Source organism: Maylandia zebra, unplaced genomic scaffold, assembly GCF_041146795.1.
Source record: "Maylandia zebra isolate NMK-2024a unplaced genomic scaffold, Mzebra_GT3a scaffold02, whole genome shotgun sequence".
In the NCBI taxonomy this organism is placed as follows: Eukaryota; Metazoa; Chordata; class Actinopteri; order Cichliformes; family Cichlidae; genus Maylandia; species Maylandia zebra.
The window spans coordinates 2,422,336-2,445,154 of NW_027490032.1; the positions used below are offsets into that span (position 1 = coordinate 2,422,336).

General features: G+C 43.0%; 2 protein-coding genes across 2 annotated transcripts in view; both read left to right on the top strand.

Moving 5' to 3' along the window:
- LOC112431091 (low affinity immunoglobulin gamma Fc region receptor III-like) overlaps window positions 1–22,819 on the top strand; it is a 46,227-nt gene that overhangs the window by 18,143 nt on the left and 5,265 nt on the right. Inside the window, exon 7 of the mRNA XM_076880975.1 lies at window positions 17,798–17,887. Within this exon, the coding sequence (XP_076737090.1) occupies window positions 17,798–17,887 (90 nt within the window). The remainder of the gene's footprint in view (window positions 1–17,797; window positions 17,888–22,819) is intronic.
- Window positions 1,942–13,724, top strand: LOC143415693 (programmed cell death 1 ligand 1-like). The gene is made up of 3 exons (XM_076881069.1): window positions 1,942–2,241; window positions 12,100–12,432; window positions 12,671–13,724. The coding sequence occupies exons 1-3, from the start codon at window positions 2,172–2,174 to the stop codon at window positions 12,808–12,810; spliced, it is 543 nt and encodes a 180-aa protein (XP_076737184.1). The 5' UTR covers window positions 1,942–2,171; the 3' UTR covers window positions 12,811–13,724.

A 22,819-nucleotide genomic window follows, 5' to 3' on the forward strand; every position in this document is an offset into this window, starting at 1 on the left:
CACGAGCAGATCTACAGACGTGGCATGTGTCACCCTGATATAATCTTTTGCCACACCGAGTGCCACCATAGTTTTGTAAATGACAATGTTTATTAAGGGTGGCACATGCCACTCCATGCCACCTCTGTAGATCTGCTCCTGAATTTTAAAAGGTTGTACAAAAAAGTCACAATCATTGGTTACATTTTAAGGCATATTACACTATGTAAAAGCTGCATATGTGTAAAGAAATGACTTTGATTTTGCCCATTTGATTTCAATGCCACTCTAAGAACATTTCATTACATCCAGCCCTGTGACAGAGACAAAGAAGTGTAATGTGTGTGTCATTGTGATGTGTTGTAGTTTCAGGAGTCAGTATACAGCTACAAAGCTTTTAGTTCAGTGTATACAAACAGCTGTAGCTACAGAAAGGCAGCATGCAGAGACTCACAGTGTTATATAATGAGAGGCTGCTCGTCCACCTGGCCCTTCCTCGCAGTTTCTGTCTGATTTCTCAGACTTTTATCTGATTTAGTGCTCAGCTCAGATAAAATGATAATTGTGGCTGATTTTAACATCCATGTAGATGCTAAAAATGTTGTTATTATTATTAACATTATTTCCTGAAAACCGTCTCTTGTCTGATAATATCCAAATAACATTTAAATTTAAAATAATACCTACACAACAGTGAGGAATAGATATAATGACAGTATTTTCTTATCTAGTGTCTTTCTTAAAGTGCTGTAACTAAATTTAAGGATGTAATTATTCCACTGTGATCCTCTTCATGTGCCAACATGGTATCTTGTTACCAGTGTTACATCCTCACTGCAAATGACTCTGGATGCTGTGGATTCTTTAAATTATGCAGATAAATTGAAACTTTGCAGAGATGTAAAGTGGATGGATGAGAGAAAGAACACTTTGAAAGTTCCACATCAACTATCAAGGATGAATTTTAATGACTTTTTGAATATGATGTGATCATATTGCATTGACTGTAATGAATTTGAGCATAATTGTCCTTTATGTTGTATGCGGCTTTAGAAGTGAACAGTTGCAGTTTGATCCCTTTAACCTCCCTGATTTGTGTTGTTTCTTCTTTCAGACAAGAAAAACATCACAGCTGAGTCTGGACAAAATGTCACTCTGACGTGTCGAGCTCCAAACACCAACACCAGGGCTGTAGAGTGGAGCAGAGCTGACCTGGAGCCAGAAAACGTCCTTTTGTATCGGGATGGCCGATATGAACCAGCAAATCAGCATCCATCTTTTAGGTACCGGGTGGATCTGCAGCTCAGACTGAACACCTTACAATCTGATGTCCAGGTTGACTGTATTGGTGATGGAGACGCCTCTCTGATTCTGAAGAATGTGACAAATAATGACATTGGAACATATGAGAGTCGGTCCGATTGGATGAAGCAATCATGCAAGCTCATCAGCATCATCTACCTAACTGTTGATCCTCCAGGTGAGTGAGTAGAGTGTGTGATCAGAGGTGAAGCTGCTTCCTGGTTGTTGATGTTTGTTTCTAAAGATGTTGATGAGAATTTGTCACGTGTGTTTGGTAAATTGTGTTTTTTTAGCGCTAATATTTTATAGGAAAGTCCAAACAGCCTCACTGGTTCTCCATAAAGAACAAAGATTTGCTCTCTGTGGCTCCAACACAACTTAATTACAATCAAAGGTGGACAAAGTTCTCTGTGGTTTGTTGGAGGCTACAGCTAAATGCTGCCTCCTCCATAGTACAATATACATGTTTATACAGTGACGGCATGTTGAAGTCCTTTGGCTGATGATGGTCTTTAGTATGTAGCTGATGGTTGATGAGGTGATGTTTGTGTTATTCTGTGGAGATCGTTCAGGAACTGAACCTGTTAAACACTCAGACCTGCTTCAGATTTCACCGCTTTAGTTATGACGCACTTATTTATGGTCACCCTACAGCAGCGTAAACACACGTGACTCTGACGTGACTTCCTTCAGAGACGACGACTTGGACGTATTGAGTTTGAACGAGTGTCTAAAAAGTCAGATCTGTTCTCAGTCAGAGATTTTCAGGATCATTTAAACCTTAAATTTAATCTCATGTAGTCAGGATTTAAACTCAGGTTCAGTTATTTAAATAAAACCATTCTGAGACATTTAGAACAATCGACGCGTCGGAGTTCAAGAACACGGAAATGTCTGCTGAGACTGCGTCGCTCTGCTCGACTTTGCTGTTTGTCGGCCTCTTCGTGTTTGTCTCTGCAGGTGAGATTCACTCTGTGGGACAGAGAGGAAAAGCATCAGTCTGTTTACATGTTAACAACATTTCCTGAAGAATTATTTTCATATTGATTCAGTTTTTCCGTGTTTGTGAAGGAGACACGAGGCTGGGTGGAGTCTGTGTGGACCTAACATGTCGGTGTGATCAGATCTCACAGAGACAAAGAAGTGTGACGTGTGTGTCAGTGTGATGTGTTGTAGTGTTAGGAGTCTTCCAAGGAAAAACAAGAATCAAAAACCTGCCATTATTATAAGATTTGTTAATAGGAAGCAGAAGAAAGAGCTTCTGAAGAAAGTTGAAAGGAACGAATGTGTATGTTAATGAACACCTAATCAAGAAAAACGCAGATATTGCAAGACAAGCAAGATTATTAACAAAACAGAAGAAAATACAGTCAACCTGGACATCAGATTGTAAGGTGTTCATTAAGTTTAATGGAACACCGGAGCAGGCAAAGGTCTTAGTCATTAAAGAGCTGACAGAATTAGAAAAATACGGCTGATAAAATGTAAGGCAAAGCATTGGGATGGTCCATGGTACTTTCAATGAATTGTCAAATTGGTTGGTACTTGGCTTAGACAAAGCATTGTTAAAGGTGATGGTGTGTGGATAAGATATATAATAAAGTCAGATGTCTGACAGATTTCAAGTAACAAATCAAATGGATGTTGAAACTGGGACACTGGGGTATGATAGCAATATAGATCCTGACTGTAATTTTTTTTTACCAAAATGTTAAAGGACTGTAATTATTATACAATGGAACAATTTAATAGGAACCTAGAGCCGGGTAAGAATATAACCATGGTTCATTTCAATAGTAGAAGTCAGTAGAAGTCTATATGCAAACTTTCAATTTATTAAAGAATATATAGCACAGTTTAATCAACCATTTGGTGTGATAGCAATATCAGAGACTTGGATAAACACTGGAAAAGAAGAGGATTTTGAGATAGAGGGATATGAATTCCTCCACTTAGATAGGACTAATAAAAAAGGAGGTGGGGTGGCACTCTATGTTGATAAAAATTTAAGGTTTGAAAAAATGAGAAGAATGACGAGGGTGGTAGATGGAGTGATGGAATGTATAACAGTGGAAATAAATATGAAAAAACAGAAATATATGATTGTCAGTTGCATATATAGAACACCAGGGTCAAAGATTGAGACTTTTAAGGACATTATGGAGGACTTGTATACAAATCTGAATCAGAAAAGAATGTTTATCTGTGGAGACTTTAATATTGATTTATTGAACCCAAATCATAATAAGAGTATTGAAGAATTTATTGATTCAATGTATTGTATGGGATTATTTCCCCTGATAACAAGACCGACGAGAATAACCACTCATGGCGTAACTCTATTAGATAATATTTTTACAAATGTAATGGAAGAAAATATAAAAGGGGGGATATTGATAAATGATATAAGTGACCACTTACCAGTTTTTGTAGCTTATGACTGTTGCTATGAAGTTCATAGAAATGAATGTAAGGCAATATATAAAACAATTAGAACAGAAAAGACAATGCAGTGTCTCAAAAAACGAGTTAATAAAACAAGATTGGACTATTGTATATAAACACAAGGATGTCAATAAAGCCTATGAGGCTTTTTTAAGCATATTCATGGCCTTATTAGAGGAAAACAGCCTACTTATTGAAGTCAACAGGAAAGATAAGTATGCAGGAAGACCATGGATGACCAAGGGACTGCAAAATGCCTGTTATATTAATTAAAAAATAAAAAAAAGAACACCTTATATTAGGGCTGGGCGATATGACCCAAAATTCATATCTCGATATTTTTTACCTAGATGGCGATATAAGATATATATCTCGATTTTTTTTTTTTTAAAGCCATAAAGTAAGAACAAAAAGAGAGTTCTTAGTCAAAGCTGTGTCCCAGATGTCACACAGGCACTTTTATTAACATACAGCACAGATGTACATAAAATTTACTCAAAAATAAATTATGAGCATTTATTAAATAATAATGCTCCATAAATAAAAGAAAACAATGTTGTTTTTGTGCATAACAAAAAGCTCACAAATGTGCAGTCAAAATGTAAACTAAAAGACGCTGAGCACTATAACAAAGACAGATTTCACAGCTGCTCTGTTCCCAACTTCTACTCTGTGACTGACAGCATTGAGTTTGAAATCCTCTTCGTAACCACGTCTCTTAACAGGTGCCATTTATGGTCCTTATACACAGTAGGGTAATATTACGTTGAAGCACAGTACGTATCACTCCGCGAGGCTCCTCGGTAGCCGTAATGCTCTGACAGTCCATCAAGCGGTGCAGCTCCGTAGCTTACCAAAGTCGTACTAAAACATTTTTTGACAGATTGCTGAGCGCTGTGTACCACATAAAATCGGTTCGCAGCCATCAAGCACAACCAGAATTCATACATAAGGCGCGCTGTCAACTTTTGAGAAAATGAAAGGATTTTAGGCTGTGCAGCGCCTCTGGGCTGCATGGCGTTAGCGTGGTTAGCTCGTTAGCGTGGTTAGCTAGCTAACACGTTGACGGCGTCCAGCCCCACGCACGGGTCGATGCGCAGTAACTCATTAACGGAGATTTGCCGTGTCCGTCTTGTCGCTTCCTGCAGGTGAAGCGATGGGGGAGGAGGGGGAGTTGTATTCAGTGAAGGAGGGGCGAGGCCGAGTAACGTTGCGTAAAGACAAAAGTGGACGAAAGAGAGGCAAACTTGCGGCTCCACAAGTATAGCTTTAACGTAACATAGACTATATCGATATAAAAGATATTGTCACATCTTATATCTCGTATAAAAATATATCGATATTTTTTTAAAACTCGATATATCGCCCAGCTCTACCTTATATAGAGAATTCATTAAAAAGACAACTACAGAATCTGAAAAGAAATATAAAAAGTATAAAAATAAATTAACTAACATAATGAGAACTTGTAAAAAAAAGAATACTTCATCAAAAAGTTAGAAGATAATAAAGATAGCATGAAAGGGATATGGAAGGTATTAAATAGTATAATAAAAAATGGACCAAGGACTAATGACTACCCTGGGTATTTTATGGAAGGGACAAATACTATTAGTAAATTGAACGAAGTAGTAAATGGATTCAATGAATTTTTCGTAAATATAGGGCCAAAACTGGCTGCGGAAATAAAGGTTGATATGATAGAAAGGGAGACTGGCGGAAACATTGAAAGGAATGCAAGTTCAATGTTTTTAAGAGCAGTGGAAGAGAAGGAGATATATGATATTGTCAGTGGACTTAAGAACAAAACGAGTACTGACTGTCATGATATTGATATGGTAACGGTAAAGAGAGTAATTGATGGTATTGTAAAACCACTACAATATATTTTTAATTTGTCTTTCCAGGAAGGGGTTTTTCCACAAAAAATGAAAGTTGCAAAAATTATTCCCATTTATAAATCAGTTGAAAAGCATTGTTTTACAAATTATAGACCAGTGTCGGTACTCTCCCAGTTTTCTAAGATACTGGAAAAACTATTTCTAAAAAGATTTGATAGCTTTGTGGATAAACATGATTTGTTGGCAAATTGCCAGTATGGGTTTAGAAATAATAGATCAACAGTTTTGGCATTGATGGATTTAATGGAAGAAATAACAGAATGTATGGATAACAAGAAGTATGCACTAGGAGTCTTTCTAGATCTAAAAAAAAAGCATTTGATACTGTTGACCACGAAATTCTAAAAATCAAACTGGAAAAATATGGGTTCAGGGGTGTTACAGGTGTGGTACTGGATTGGATAAACAGCTATGTGATGAATCGACAGCAATATGTACAAATAAATGAGTTTAAATCTAAATTGATGGATATTGAATGTGGAGTACCTCAAGGATCAGTATTAGGTCCGAAAATGTTTATTATGTATATAAATGATATTTGTAAAGTATCGAAGATACTAAAGTTTGTAATTTTTGCAGATGATACCAATATACTTTGTTCAGGTGCGGAATTTTAACAGGTTTTGGAGGTGATCACACAGGAGTAAAAGATATTAAAGAAGTGGTTTGATAGAAACAAATTGTCCTTAAATTTAAATAAAACAAAATTTATGTTATTCGGAAACTATAAGAAAAACATTAACATTGAAATTTGTGTCGATAATATATATCTAGAAAGGGTTAATGCCATAAAATTTCTTGGTGTGATCATTGATCAAAAGGCCTGTTGGAAATCACACATCACTTATGTAAGATAAGATAAGATAAGATAAGATAAGATAAGACTTTATTGATCCCACAACGGGGAAATTTTTGCATCACCTCAGCTCAGGTACAGATATATGAAGGAAATACAAAACTACAATTAAGTACAATCAATGAAAAAAAGTAAGATAATACACTATATACAATGGTAGCATACACAGTATGTGATTATGGATATGGTTGGAAATATGGAAGACATAAACTATATAGCTTGGAAGGTCATGGAAGGTCCATTATGCATGAAGTGGTGACCGTGGATGTTCACAGTGTCCAGTGACTTATGACATCGTGATTGAGGAGTTATAGAGTCTAACTGCTGTTGGGATGAATGATCTGCGAAAGCGCTCCTTCCTGCAGTGAGGGTGTTTCAGTCTCTGACTAAAGGAGCTGCTCAGCCCACTCACATACTCATGCAGTGGGTGATGTGGGTTGTTCATGATGGATGTCAGCTTTACTAACATCCTCCCCTCACCAACCACCTCCACAGACTCCAGGGGACATCCCAGCACGGAGCTAGACCTCCGCACCAGTTTGTCAATCCTGCTCCTGTCCCTGTCCGTGCATCCACTCCCCCAGCAGGCCACTGCATAGAAAAGGGCAGATGCTACCACAGTGTCATAGAATGTCCTTAACAGAGTCCTGCAGACTCCGAAGGACCTCAGTCTCCTCAGCAGGTGGAGTCGACTCTGGCCCTTCTTATACAGGACGTCTGTATTTGTTGTCCAGTCCAGTTTATTGTTGAGGTGAACACCCAGGTACTTATAAGAGTCCACTATCTCAATGTCTTTCCCTTGGATGTTCACCGGTGTTGTAGGGGGTGACTTCCTCCTGAAGTCTATGATCATCTCCTTTGTCTTGCCGGTGTTGATTTGGAGTATGTTGGTCTCACACCAACCAACAAAGTCACTGATGACCCCCCTGTATTCCTGATCATTCCCGTCTGATACACATCCAATGATGGCTGTATCATCTGAGAACTTCTGTAGATGGCAATCGTCCGAATTATAACAGAAGTCTGAAGTGTAAAGGCTGAACAGGAAAGGTGAGAGAACCGTGCCCTGTGGTGCCCCCGTGCTGCAGATTACCACCTCAGACACACAGTCATGGAGCCTCACATACTGTGGTCTGTTGGTAAGGTAGTCGATGGTCCATGCAGTCAGCTTTTTGCCTAGGGAGGGAAGCTGGAGCTCCCTCCAGCTTCCCTCTCAGTAGTGCGGGTTGGATGATGTTGAAAGCACTGGAGAAGACAAAAAACATGATCCTCACAGTGCTCCCCGCCTGCTCTAGGTGAGAGAGGGATCGGTGTACCAGGTAGATGACAGCGTCATACACCCCAGTTCCAGAACGGTAGGCAAACTGCAGGGGGTCCAACACTGAGCCCACCAGTAGCTGAAGGTGGTGCAGAATGAGCCTTTCCATGGTCTTCATCAGATGAGAAGTCAAGGCAACAGGCCTGAAGTGGTTGGGCTCCCTGGGGTGTGCGATTTTTGGCACCGGAACCACACAGGAAGTCTTCCACAGTTCAGGAACCCTCTCCAAGCTCAGGCTCAGGTTGAAGATGTACAGGGCCACCTGACAGAGCTGGTCTGCACAGTCCCTGAGCAGTCTGGAGCAGATTCCATCCGGACCTGCTGCCTTCCTTGCCTTCGTCCTCTTGAGCTGATTTCTCACCTGATCAGCTGTGAAGTAGATGTGAGGCTGGGCTGGAGTGGGGGGTGGGGCTCGCTTTGTTGTGGATAGATGTGTGGATAGGGGTGAAGCAGAGTTGTGGTGAGAGGAGAGCTCAGGTGACAATGGCATTGCACCCGGAGGGGGGGGGGGGCGGCGGCAAATGAAGGGGGGTTAATGGAACCTGGGGGGTGGGAGAGGTGATAAGTGGGCCATTGTCAAATCTGTTAAAAAACAGATTCAAGTCATTAGCCCACCCCCGGCCAGCAGACACTGTGGCTCCTCCATTGTCCTGGAAATGTCCAGAGATTTGTTTCATGTTCCTCCAGACTTCTCTGACGTTTTTCTGTTGGAGTTGGTTTTCCATCTTCCTCCTGAAGCACTCCTTGCCTTCTCGGATGTTGTATTTAAGATCCTTTTGGACTTTCTTAAGTTCCTCCTTGTCTCCCGACCAGAAAGCACTCTTCTTCTTGTTCAGCAGGGCCTTCAGTTCTGGGGTGACCCACGGTTTATTGTTTGAGAAACACTGTATCTTCTTGGTAGGCACAGTGTTCTCAACACAGAAATTAATGTAGTCCGTGATGCAGTGAGTGAGGGCGCCGATGTCCTCACCGTGAGGCTTGCAGAGTTCCTGCCAGTCTGTGCATTCAAAACAGTGTCTTAAGGCCTCAGTGCATTCCTCAGACCACACCCTTATCACCTTCTTCGTGGGGGGGTTCCTCTTCACCATAGGAGTGTAGGTGGGGTGGAGAAGAACCAGGTTGTGGTCTGAGTGGCCAAGCGGGGGGAGGGGTGATGCACTGTAAGCCTGCTTTGTGTTGGCAAACAATAGATCCATCGAGATATGAATTTTGGGTCATATCGCCCAGCCCTACTTCTGCCTACTCCCTTTCAAACAACTGTATGGAATGATTTTATGAAACGTTGGTGAACGTATATGTTTGAAATAAAAAAGAACTGAACTGAACTGAATTATACAGATACAAAGCTTTGTGTTCAGTGTATACAAACAGCTGTAGCTACATAAAGGCAGCATGCAGAGACTCACAGTGTCTTATAATGAGAGGCTGCTTTCTCTCACACATTATATTCACTTATTATCAGGACGTGTTTTTCTTGGTGTAAGAGTCATTTTTGGGTTAGTATCTTATGCTGCCAGAGGTCACCTTTTGAGTTTTTTTTTTTTTTTTGGGTATGGTGTGTTTATATTAGAGATGGCACGATACCACTTTTTTATGTCCCATACCGATATCATAAATTTGGATATCTGCCGATACCGATATGAATCCGATATAGTGTTTTTTAATCAACAAAACTGTTTTTTTTTAATATCTTGCTGCATTTTGTATAAGTTCATACTCAAGTTTAAAACAACAACTACACTAAAGCTATTCTGTTATACCTGTATGCAAAAAAAATATTTCATAGTTCAGCAATACTGATCAATCTAATAAACTTAGACCTACACCATCCTCCCTATTCTGGTATTTTAAAGAGTACTTAGCGTAAATATTAAGCAACCTAACTAATAGGGTTCCAACTCCCAGCAACAACAAAAATAAATAAATAAAAAATAGGGAACCACCCCTCACGCTCCACCTCATGATGCTTAATCGACGTAATCAACCTTAATTTGATGCAGTGTGAAAAAAAAATGCACAGAAATCAATTATTTTTCAAGAAATATTAAATAGATTCAACATCTTTCTTCAACAAAATTGCAGACTGCACAGATGGTACCTTCCCAAAGGAAAAAGTACTATAGCTTACTAGGGTATATATATTAGACTTAACTCATTGTGGGGAGTTACCTGATTTGAAAATGGCTGGCAGTGAATGAGTTAATAGTCACTATATACAGTAATTGACTTCTATTCATTTTACATCAAATTAAAACTTTGGGTGTCAGATAATTATTTATTAAAAGCTAGACATTTTAAATGAGAATAAGAAAGAAAAGTATGTCTTTGTGCCCCCTTTTCCCTGTTCATGCCCTATCGGCCCCCCTGGTTAAACTTTGCTAGATCCGCCCCTGCACAGTTACCAGCGTCAGCTATGTAGAAAAAGATCCTCGAGTAGAAAGTAATATTAAATAAATTCTAACAACAGCTTATCAAGCTTAAACGTGCTGCTGTTGTTCAGCCGCTGGTTTCCTCTTTCTGGTGCAAAGTGGGCCAAAAACAAACAAGAGAGACGGACTCACGACAGAAAAGCCGATCAGCTGATCATTAAGCAGTTTCACGATTGAAGTAGCAGCCGGAGAGCGAGAGGCAGTCGCTTATTAAGCTTAACGCAGGAATGCTTTACAAACATTCAGAGATGGACTTACACACTTGCTTTACTTCTCTCGGGGATAACTTTGTCGGAGATGAAATGCCGGGTTGCTAGCGAAGCTCCAAATGCTATCCAGACCACCGACAGGTCCCGCATGCCACAGCCGCTCTATCACGTGATGCATACTGCTCCGACGTGCTAACGTTCTGAGGTGAGTTACGGCGTGTTGCAAGTTTTGTGAGGTGCTTTCGTGATATTTAATGGATCAGATTACATTTATTTTTCTCCGATATCCGATCCAGTAATTTAGGTCAGTATCGGACCGATACCGATACGTAATATCGGATCGGTCCATCTCTAGTTTATATGAAGGTTTTTAAGGTAGACGCACGTAATTTGCCAGCACATCGCTGGCATGAGGCTTCCTGCCATTCAGGACATCCATCTTCAACGATGCCTCCGGAAAGCACATCTACCATCAAGCCATATGACACCTCAACCACAACACTTAAACACACACAACACAGGACGCACTCAGAAGCTGCAAATGCACAAGTACTCTGTACAATCTGCACTGGTCACTTCACTTTATCGGTATTAGGATTTTAAAAAAGTGCAATACTGCACTAACTGCCACTAAAAAATGTAGTCACATTCCTATTTAACATTTTCTTTATTTACTCACTAGTGTTTATATACACACACACACACCCACGTATATGTTTAGTCTGATAACTGTTAATCTTTTTTCTTTTACTATATTTTATTAATATTTTTCTCTTTACTTTTTTTTCCTGCTGAGTCTTCTGCTCAAATACATTACAAATACATGTACATACAATACATACAAATACAGGCTGGGTGGAGTCTTTGTGGACCTAACATGTCGGTGTGATCAGATCTCACAGAGACAAAGAAGTGTAATGTGTGTGTCAGTGTGATGTGTTGTAGTTTCAGGAGTCAGTATGCAGCTACAAAGCTTTTAGTTCAGTGTATACAAACAGCTGTAGCTACATAAAGGCAGCATGCAGAGACTCACAGTGTCTTATAATGAGAGGCTGCTTTCTCTCACACATTATGTTCACTTATTATCAGGACATGTTTTTCTTGGTGTAGGAGCCATTTTTGGGTTAGTACCTTATGTCTGCTGCCAGAGGTCACCTTTTGAGTTTTTTTTGGTATGGTGTGTTTACATGAAGGTTTGTAAGGTAGACACACGTAATTTGCCAGCACATCACAGTAGTTTTTTTCTACTGCTGAGTGACTGTCTTCTGCTCAAATACATTTCATTGCAATGTTGACCTGTGCTAACTTGCATATGACAAATAAAACTGAAAACTAATTTGCCCCAGGTGTGTTGTTGATCAGGAGAAAGCAAACAGTTTGTGACTGCTGGGCTGTTATGGTAAGTATTGCTGGAGTTATTGGACAATATCAGATTTAATAAGTTTTAATTTATTAAGTTTATGCATATTAGTGACATCGTGTAACTCCCGCCAACCTCAATGGATTCAAGTGTCGGCTTAGTCTCTACACTTGGATCATTAATAGAGTTCTTCAATTAACCATCTAAGATTTAAAAAGTTGATTAAAAAAAAAAAAAACAACAACAAAAAAACAAACAAACCCCTTTAACCTCTCTGCTCTGTGTTGTTTCCTCTTTCAGCCCAGAAAAACATCACAGTTGAATATGGACAGAACGTCACTCTGACATGTCGAGCTCCAAACAACAACATCACAGCTGTAGCGTGGAGCAAAACTGACCTGGAGTCTGGACAAGTCCTTTTGTACCGGGACGGGCACTTTGATACCACCAACCAGCATCCATCTTTTAAGAACAGGGTGGATCTGCAGGACAGACAGATGAAGGATGGAGACATGTCTTTGATTCTGAAGAATGTGACGATTAATGACACTGGAACATATCAGTGTCGTGTCTTCACAAAAGGGACGAACAATAAATCCATCAGCATCATCTACCTGAGTGTTGTTCCTCCAGGTGAGTGAGTAGAGTTGAGTGTGTGTGTGATCAGAGGTGAAGCTGCTTCCTGGTTGTTGATGTTTGTTTCTAAAGATGTTGTTGATGAGACTTTGTAGAAAGCAGCTGGTCTGAGTGATGTGATCAGAGTGCAGTAGATAATGTCTGACAGCAGTTTGAAGAGGAAATGGATTCTGTTCTGTTCTTCACTCATCACCTACCTGACAGCTGACACCTCACACCTGTTTCTCTCCTGCAGGTCAGACAGGAGGATCTGTTGGACTCATCATCGGTCTTTCAGTTGCTGCTGTTGTTGTTGTTGTTGCTTTTTTGATCTATCGAAAACACAAAAAGGTTAAGAAGGTGAACTATCAATCTACTTGCTCATCACAGTCCTAAATTCTGTTTCACTGAAATCAAGAAGGATGATTTTAAGACAAAGAAACTAATAATGCTGAACCTCAATCAGAGGGACATCAAACGCGTCCATATTTATTTTTGATTTCACATTTCTCTGATTTTCATCAGACTTGTTTAGACTGTTACATGAAATTTCACATGATGAACCTACAGCATTGAAATCTGTGACTTATTTTATCAGGTTAGCTGCTCATCCCAGTGTAAGTTTCAAGTCTTAAAGTTATTTTCATTTCTGCATCACTTCATATGTGGAGAACACAGGAGGTCACATTATCAAACAAATACACATCAAACAAGATCAACGTTTTTCAAAATAAAATATTCAGCTTCTGAGTGAACTCATTTTAAACAAATCTGTGATTGTGAGCAGACTTTGTTCATCATTGGTTTGCCCTCCTTATTTGTCACCTCAGCTCCTTTATGTTACAATAACAGAGTCACTGAGTGTGTTTCATCTTCAGGTTCAGCTGTTTGTGAGATCAAACTGGTTCTGTGAGGTTTGAACAACACAAATTAATCCTCATGCAGAGATCAGCTGTTACAGTATAATTATTGATACTGACTGAACCAACCTGCACCATAAACACTGCATGTGGTGAAGAAACGATGGATTACTGTGGATTATAAACAATCAGTGATCTGCCTGATAGTGTTTAGGATTTATTGATCATCTTCAACTGAATGAATGTTATAATGTACAGTGTTATAATGTACAGTGTTATGTGTTTCGTCAGTGCAACTGCAGATTTAGATGTTTTCTCTGATCTTTTCTCTCCATGAATGCATTTCTGTTACTGCAGTCTACATTTCAAAATAAGGTCAAATGTTATTGATTGATTAATTAATTAATTTATTTTTTGTGACTGTTTATTGACAATAAAGTTTTGAAAACATTTTTATGGCATGTTGTCTTTTCATTCTTTTCATTTAGTTCAGCAGAGTTTGAACTCAAAACTCGGACTAACCAGTGGTTCCAGTTTTTATGATGATGTCATCGTTAGGTTTGTGGTGTGTTGGAGCAAAACACTGAATTGCTATAGGTGAGCTCCTGATTAGATCATGAACATATTCTAAAATCATTTCTCTATATCAGCCTCATCTACATGTCTGCTATCTGATCATCGTGCAACCTGCAACATTTTCACAATAAAAGCCCCCTTAAAGCTCTCTAATGTAGCCGCATTACCTAATTAAAAAGTAATGCAATATAATACATGTAAAAATGAAGGAACTGACTGCTAATGAGAACTAGCGAAACAAACTAGAAGCATCACTGACAATTTGCTTGTATCGTTATAGACTTTAAGGTCAAACACCGCCCTCTAGTGGCCATATATATAAATGATTTGGGAGAATAAATAAATAAATACTAAATGTTCCATCAAAGTTATCAAATATAATCAGATGATCTTAAAACACTCATGATCTTCTGGTCGTGTGTGTTAGTGTGGCAGCTTTAAGCCACAGCATTTTATTTCCAGAAAAAAATCTACACTTGAGCTTTTTCACTGATATGAATATTTAAATAATTCTGTTCACTTCTATCTTTAGACAAGGCAAAACATGAGTTACCTCCTCTGTGTTTGAACCAATAGAAAGCTGGTGCTCAGAGGAAGAGGGTGGACTTTACTTGGTGTCAGTGACAGAAATGAAAAAAAGCTCAAATGAGTGAGAAGGACGATGAAGGAAACATCTGTGCTGTGTCTGCTCTGTAAGTAGAATCTCTGTGTTTGTTTGAATTCTTGTACTTTGACTGTCTGCTCTCCTGATAACTGATGATGGAGGAGAAGACATGAAAAACAAATCAGGCTGAATAGAAACTATTAATTGCAGGATGAAAGGTGTCCCACATAATCACACTGATTACTGTTCTAGCAGCTGAATGGCTGATGTTTACAAAGAGTAAAAATGTAAAATGTAAAAAATGTAAAAATTGTCATTGAATGGAAAACAGGCCCACGTTTATTTTCAGCACTGAAGCCAAGTTCAATTCAATTTATTGAATATCAAGTTCTGCATCAGATTAATTTTAAATGACATCATAAATTTCTCTACAAACTCATTACTCTACTAATTTACATTTAATCTGTAGATTTATCTGATTTAACATCAGCAACTTCTTCTGATAAACCAGCCAGAGTCTGTGCTGTAGCCCACTTAAAAAACACGAAAGTCAGATGGGCCCAGTGAGCTTAAATCTTCAGTCTAATCAAAATAGAGTTTTTCTTGACATTTTTGTTAAAAAACAAAACAAATACATAAATCACACAGGATATAAACTGCTAATGCCACCCAGTCATGTGCAAAGTGTTTGGGAAATTGTGAAACCCACCAGCCTGGTAATCAAACTTAAGCACAAAAGCAATAAATTTAGGTCAGAAAAATGGGTAATATCACAAACTAACCACATCCTGTTTTAATAATTATTTTGTAATATAAATATCATCATGGGAATCCCCGGCAGCCTACACCTATTGCAGCATAACTAAGGGAGGATCCAGGGTCACCTGGTCCAGCCCTAACTATATGCTTTAGCAAAAAGGAAAGTTTTAAGCCTAATCTTAAAAGTAGAGATAGTGTCTGTCTCCCAAATCCAAACTGGAAGCTGGTTCCACAGAAGAGGGGCCTGAAAACTGAAGGCTCTCCCTCCCATTCTACTTTTAAATACTCTAGGAACAACAAGTAGACCTGCAGAGCGAGAGCGAAGTGCTCTAATAGGGTGATATGGTACTACAAGGTCATTAAGATAAGATGGGGCCTGATTATTTAAGACCTTGTGAAAAGCAGGATTTTGAATTCCATCCATCCACTTTATCCGGGGCCGGGTCGCGGGGGCAGCAGCCTAAGCAGAGAAGTCCAGACCTCCCTCTCCCCAGCCACCTCCTCCAGCTTATCCGGGGGAACACCGAGGCATTCCCAGGCCAGCCGAGAGATATAATCTCTGCAGCGTGTCCTGGGTCTGCCCCGGGGCCTCCTGCCGGTGGGACATGCCTGGAACACCTCACCCAGGAGGCGCCCAGGAGCCATCCTTGTCAGATGCCCGAACCACCTCAGCTGGCTCCTTTCGATGTGGAGCAGCAGCTGCTCTACTCTGAGCCCCTCCCGGATGGCCGAACTTCTCACCCTATCTCTTAGGGAGAGGCCAGCCACCCTTCGGAGGAAGCTCATTTCTGCCGCTTGTATCCGCAATCTCGTTCTTTCGGTCCCTACCCACAGCTCGTGGCCATAGGTGAGGGTAGGGACGTAGATCGACCGGTAAATTGAGAACTTCACTTTTACACTCAGCTCCCTCTTCACCACGACGGACCGGTGGATTTGGATTAGCTGAAGGCTTTTCAGCGAGTTTTTTGGACATCCTGATAATAATGAATTACAGTAGTCCAGCCTGGAAGTGATAAATGCATGAACTAGTTTTTCAGCGTCACTCTGAGACAGGATATTTCTAACTTTGGAGATGTTGCACAAATGGAAGAAAGCAGTCTTATATATTTGTTTAATTTGTGCGTTGAAGGACATGTCCTGGTCAAAAATGACTCCAAGGTTCCTCACAGTGTTACTGGAGGCCAAGGTAATGCCATCCAGAGTAAGAATCTGCTTAGATACCATATTTCCATAACTCCATACAAACAGTTTGTCAGCTGTTTGTGTGGAGTTGTTCTTTATGTTCACCTCAAATCAACCTGAGTGTCATTTCTCTTTAGTTCTGATCTCACTGCTGAGCTGCACAACAAACCAAGGTCAGTAACCTTCTTCTGTCACAGTTTAAACCTGATAAATGCTCACTGATATGACCTGATTGAGTTTCAGACATAAAATTGACAAAGCAAAGAGCATTTTTAACAGCTGTCTAAGACAGAAGTTATAAAATATAAAATATCAACAGTTTTTCATTGTAACCCTCACAGCTCGTCTGACTGTGAGTCCCAGCAGCTCTCAGTTCTTTGAAGGAGACTTTGTGTCTCTGAGCTGTGAGGAGGACGACAGCTCTGCTGGATGGACTCTGAGGACCAATAATAAGATCACTCAGTGTGGAGATGGGTGGGGAAGATGGTCTGGTTCTTCCTGTGACATCACTGTTTTCCCTCAGGACAGTGGAGTTTACTGGTGTGAGTCCAGAGAGGGTCCCATCAGTAACATGGTTAACCTGACAGTCACTGGTAAGCTGAGTGTGTGGAGTTAGTGTTGATGAAGCTGTGTGTAAATGGATGAAATGCTGTAGTTTGTCTCTGTGTTGAGGTGGATCAGTGATCCTGCAGAGTCCTGTCCTCCCTGTGATGGAGGGAGATGACGTCACTCTGCTCTGTAAAACAGAGACCACTCCCTCCAACCTCCCAGCTGCTTTCTATAAAGATGGCTCCCTCATCAGGAAGCAGCCTACAGGTCACATGACCATCCAGCATGTTTCCAGGTCTGATGAAGGCCTCTACAAGTGTAACATCAGCGGTCATGGAGAGTCTCCATCCAGCTGGATCACTGTCACAGGTGACACACTCACCTGTCTGTGTTTCTGCAGCTTTCAACATTCACAATGTGACGACAACTTAATGACTGTGTTTGCTTTGTTTTAGAGAAACACACCACCACACCTCCACCTACATCCACACCTCCACCTACATCCACACCTCCTCCTGGTTCCCCCTCCATCACTCTTCCTCCATCACTCTCTCCTGCTGTTCTCTCTGTCTTGTCATTTGTTGGATTAGTCTGTGTTGTGGTTCTACTGGTGTTACTGGTTCTGCTGGTGAGACGATGTGTTCACATGAAAGCTGAAGGTGAGACTCAGACTTGTTGAGTTTGTTTTTTATTTTGCAGGATAATTTAGAAATTGTTTGTCAGTCCTCATGATTAGATTTTCATTCCTTACCTGTGCAGCTAACTCTTTAACACTACAAATCAAATAACGTTTTTCAGTTTTCTTAAAACCTAATTAACAAAATTTATTTGCTGTTGATTTGATGCATTTAAGGAGCTCAAGAAGAAGCTGCAGAAGATGACATAAAGTACAGTGACATCAGAATATCAAACTGTCAACAACAGCCAGTCAAAGGAAAGAGAGGTACGTCATTTCAATTCTTTATTTTATTTTATTTTTTAAATTAATGAATTAAATTTTTTTTTATTAATTTTTTTTTTTTGGGGGGGGGGGGGGGGGGGGGGGTACAAGATTATTATTATTATTATTGTGTTGCTGAGACAATGTCATTTAAACCTCTCCAAAAGGCTCCAACAGTAGGTCCAGTTCAGGAAATTCAGTAAGCTAAGTTGAATTCTAGCTGATACCTAACAGCTTAAGGTGCCTCATGGACCCATTTTTTCTGCCTTTTAAGCCTCAGAAGTTGATGATTGGTTTGTTCGGTGCTCATGTGTTAGAAGCCAGAGATGGAGATCACATTGATGCTCTGGACTGTGATGTTAATGAAGCTGCAATGTTAGATATTTTGACACATGTATGGCAGAAGTGTGAAGTGCATTAAGTCTTCATGACGTCCAAGTATGAACTTTTAATGCTATACAATGTACAATGCTAAGCAAATGTACCGTTTGTAACGTTGGGGAAAGCTGCAGTCAGCTGAGATTATAGAAGTCATTTGGATGAGTGACGAAACGTTTCTCCCAGTGAAAAAGCTACATCCAGATGAACAAATCAACTTTTGGGGATTTCATACTATACAGTTTTTATTTAAATAGTTTCCTTTGTATTAAATTGAGCAACTTGATCATCTTAATCATGATGAGAAAAGTGAACAACACTGTGTTCACTGTGTGCTGGACTGTGTGTTCTGTGGTTAACAGACGCTAACACCTCTGCTGTTAGCGCACAATTTATTTATGATAAACAAACCAAACAAATAAACAAAGCTGCTAATTTAAAAAAAAGATCGTGACAAACTGTGTCAAATGTAAAGCAGAGGTCTAGAAACACTAACAGACACCAGTTTTATGTTCATTTGATACTCTGAGAATTAAAAAAAAAAACATACTGTAACGATGGTTAAGTGTTACTGGACAGTGACATGTTGGTTTTCTCTGCACACTGTTGTTGTTCCTTTAAGATTCATGTTTGGTTGGGCTGCAGGAAGTAGTGAGGGTGGTGTACAGGAAGGGGTGGGGGGACCTGGTTGTTCTGTGTGTGTGCCAGGCTGAAGAGAGGTGTAGTTCGAGAGCGCTTCCCCCTGAGTTAACAACCCGCTGGCTTATGTGCCGAATAAACGGACAAACTGAGACCCCAACCGTCTGGTTCTTGTGAACGTTACATTGGTGTCAGAAGTGAAGAAAGAAAAAAGAACCCCAGAACGCCCGAGACCCTGTTGCCGGCGACGCTTGCCGTTACGAGACGAGGATGTTGCCAGGCAGGATTAAGAAGGAGACGGAGGAGAGGGAGGTTCGTCCGCGCTCGCCCGCCCATGGAGTGAGGGAAACGGCGCTGCGGCTGTCTGCAGAGGCTGGATTTTCTCCAGGTTTGACTAGGCTCGGGAACTGTTCGCACAGCGGCCGCGATTCCGGCGGGAAGGAGTCGACCTCGCTTGGCGCGCCGTCACGTGATGTAAACAAACATGGCGGCGCCCAGCAAGCTGCAGCGAATATAAAAACGCCTAAGTTCAGCGGCAAGACGCCATGGGAAGTGTTTATCGCACAGTTCGAGCTGTTAGCTGTTGCAGCTGGCTGGTCTGAGGAACATAAAGCTCTCCAATTGGCTTTGTGCCTGTGTGAGGATGCAGCTGCATGCCTGCTGCTGCTGACCGAGGAGCAGAGGGGAGATTATAATGCTCTGGTCGGAGCACTTCAGAGGCGCTTTGGGCAGTATAACCAACCAGTGCTGCTGAGGTCGGAGTTCCACAACAGACGCAGATTGCCAGGTGAGCCCCTCCGCATTTTGGCCCATGAAGTCGAGTGCCTTTGCCGGAGGGCGTATGACAGCATGCCACCATCAGTGCAGGCGGAGTTAGCTCGGGACCAGTTCCTGCAGGCCCTGAGCCCTAAAGAGCTCCGCATGCAAACTCAGCTTGCTCGGCCGGCCACACTCAGTGCAGCCCTGGAGCTAGCGTTGGAGAGGGAGATGCTTGCAGGATCCTCTGGGGGCGCTGACGACGCACACGTGGTGAGGGCTGTGTCAGCACCTGTGGAACAGATGGAGACGCCAGCGGGCCTGTGCAGTTTGGTGCAGACAGCTTCGCTGCAGTCGCCTTCCCCTCGGGCTGGCCCACACCGCCGACCTCAGAGCTGCTGGGGATGTGGACAAGTCGGACACCTCATCAGGCAGTGCCCCAAGCTTGCAGCGGTTCAGGGAAACGCCCACGGGCCCGTGTAGGCGGGAGTACACGGGCCTGGGAGAACGACATCCCCACACCACCGCCACCTCCACCCGGTGCGGCCATCACTGTGGGCTGGACCCAGGTTGGCGGCTTTTGCCATGTTCCAGTGACGATTGCGGGGGTGTCCTGTACGGCCCTGCTGGACACGGGATTCAATGCAACGCTGGTCCGACCCGATATTGTCCCAACCGGAGCTGCTGTACAACTGACTAACGTGCAACTTAAGACTGTGACCGGTGATCTGGCCCCAATGAGAGGGAAGGGAGTGTTCCAGTTCAAGGTGGGGGACCTCGGTGTGTCTTATGCTGCCTGGGTGGCTGACGTGCAGGACGCCTGCATCCTTGGGCTGGATTTTTTACGAGCCATTGGTGGTGTACTGGACTTAGGCAAAGGCCTCCTCGTACTCCCTGATGGGAAGAAGGTGCCGCTTATTCCTCCCCCGGTCTGCACAGCATCTGCCGCGGCGTCCACCTCCACCGCAGAGACCCCTGCAGACCCGCCAGCAGAACAGCGAGCGGAGGAGGAGGAGGAGGAGAGGCTCTCAGCAGTGAGGAGTATCTGGTCAAAGAACTGTGAGGGGCTGACTCCACAGCAGCAAGAGAGTCTATGGCAGGTACTAAAAGAGTTTAGTGACATTTTTGCCCTGAAAGAAAGTGATGTTGGCTTGACACACTTGGTAGAGCACGTCATTGAGACCGGGGATGCCCAGCCTATTAAAGTGCGCCCCCGCCGCCTGCCCCTGGCTCATCAGGAGGCTGCAGACAGGGAGCTGTGTGAAATGATGAAGGCGGGCATCATAGAACCATCTGATAGCCCGTGGGCCTCCGCGGTGGTGATGGTGCCTAAGAAAAAAAGTCCTAGGATGCGTTTCTGTGTGGACTACAGACCACTCAACAAAGTGACGAAGAAAGACTCTTACCCCCTTCCCAGGATTGATGAGTCCCTCGACTTAGTAGCCGGGTCCTCCTGGTTTTCCACCCTGGACCTGCGGAGTGGCTACTGGCAGGTGCCACTGTCCCCGGAATCCAGACCGAAGACAGCCTTCTGCACTAACAGGGGACTATGGCAGTTCAAAGTCCTGAGTTTTGGCCTTTGCAACGCTCCTGCGACCTTCGAGAGGCTCATGGACAGTGTGCTGGCTGGCGTCCCACGGCAACGGTGTCTGGTTTACCTGGATGATCTTCTAGTGCACGGGAGCTCCTTTGATGCTGCCCTGGATGCCCTGAGACAAGTGTTGGAGAGGGTGGCGGCTGCAGGCCTGAAGCTGCATCCCGACAAGTGCCACTTCATGAGGAGGGAGGTGGAGTTTCTGGGCCACAAGCTGGGTCGTGAGGACATCAGCACTTTGGAGGAAAAAATTCACACCATTACCGGGTGGCCCACACCAGCAGACCAGAAACAGCTCAAAAGCTTCCTAGGACTGGCGTCTTATTACAGGAGGTTTGTGAAGGGCTTTTCCTCCATAGCTGCACCACTCTTCCACCTGCTGCAGAAGGACCGTGACTTCATCTGGACCCAGGACTGTCAGCAGGCGTTCGACACCCTCCGCAGATCGCTGACAGAGTCCCCAGTCCTTGCCCCCCCTGACCCCGCCCTGCCTTTTGTCCTGGACACTGACGCAAGTAATGTGGGGCTGGGAGCGGTGTTGTCGCAGGTTGGACCGGAAGGGGAGAAGGTGGTGGCGTACTTCAGCCGGGTCCTGAACAGGAGCGAGCGGCGCTACTGTGTCACACGACGAGAGCTGTTGGCTGTGGTGGCGGGGGTGAGACACTTTAAGTACTACCTGTGCGGCACAGCATTTGTTGTCAGAACTGATCATGCTGCCCTTCAGTGGCTGATGTCTTTCAGGGAGCCAGAGGGACAGGTGGCTCGCTGGCTGGAGGAGCTCCAAGCCTTCAATTTCACTGTGGAGCACAGAGCAGGGACGCACCATTCTAACGCAGATGCCCTCTCTCGCCGCCCATGTGCTGCAGCTGGCTGCCGTTACTGTGAGAAGCGAGAGGAAATAGAGCGGGAACTCACGACAATAGACGGAGCAGCACAGCTCGCCTGCAGGGTTCTTCTGGTGGTGGATGCAGCGGAGTGGAGGGCACGGCAGGAACAAGACACAGACCTGCTGCCGGTCCTGCAGTGGCTGGAGAAGGGGGAGCAACCCCTTTGGGATGAGGTCACTGGGTTTTCCATCTGTACCAGGGGGCTGTGGGCCAAGTTTGCAGCTCTCAGGCTGAAGGAGGGGGTGTTGGAGCGTGCCTGGAAGGATCCTGCCACGGGGGAGGAGAGGTGGCAGGTTGTGGTGCCAAGGTCGCTGAGGTCAGCTGTGCTGGGAGCCTGCCATGGGAGCACTGGCTCTGGCCACTTTGGGGTCTCCAAGACTCTTCGCCGCCTCCGCCAGGGCTATTACTGGGGTCAACAGCGGAGGGATGTGGAGGACTTTTGCCGCAGCTGTGATGCATGTTCCTCACACAAAGGGCCACAAGACCAGTCCCGGGCTCAGCTTCAGCAGCAACCAGCAGGAGCCCCAATGGAGCGAGTAGCTGTGGACGTCATGGGCCCATTTCCTCGCACAGACAGAGGAAACCGCTATGTTCTTGTGGCCATGGACTATTTTACCAAGTGGCCGGAAGCATACGCCATCCCAGATCAGGAGGCTGAGACGGTCGCTGATGTATTAGTGG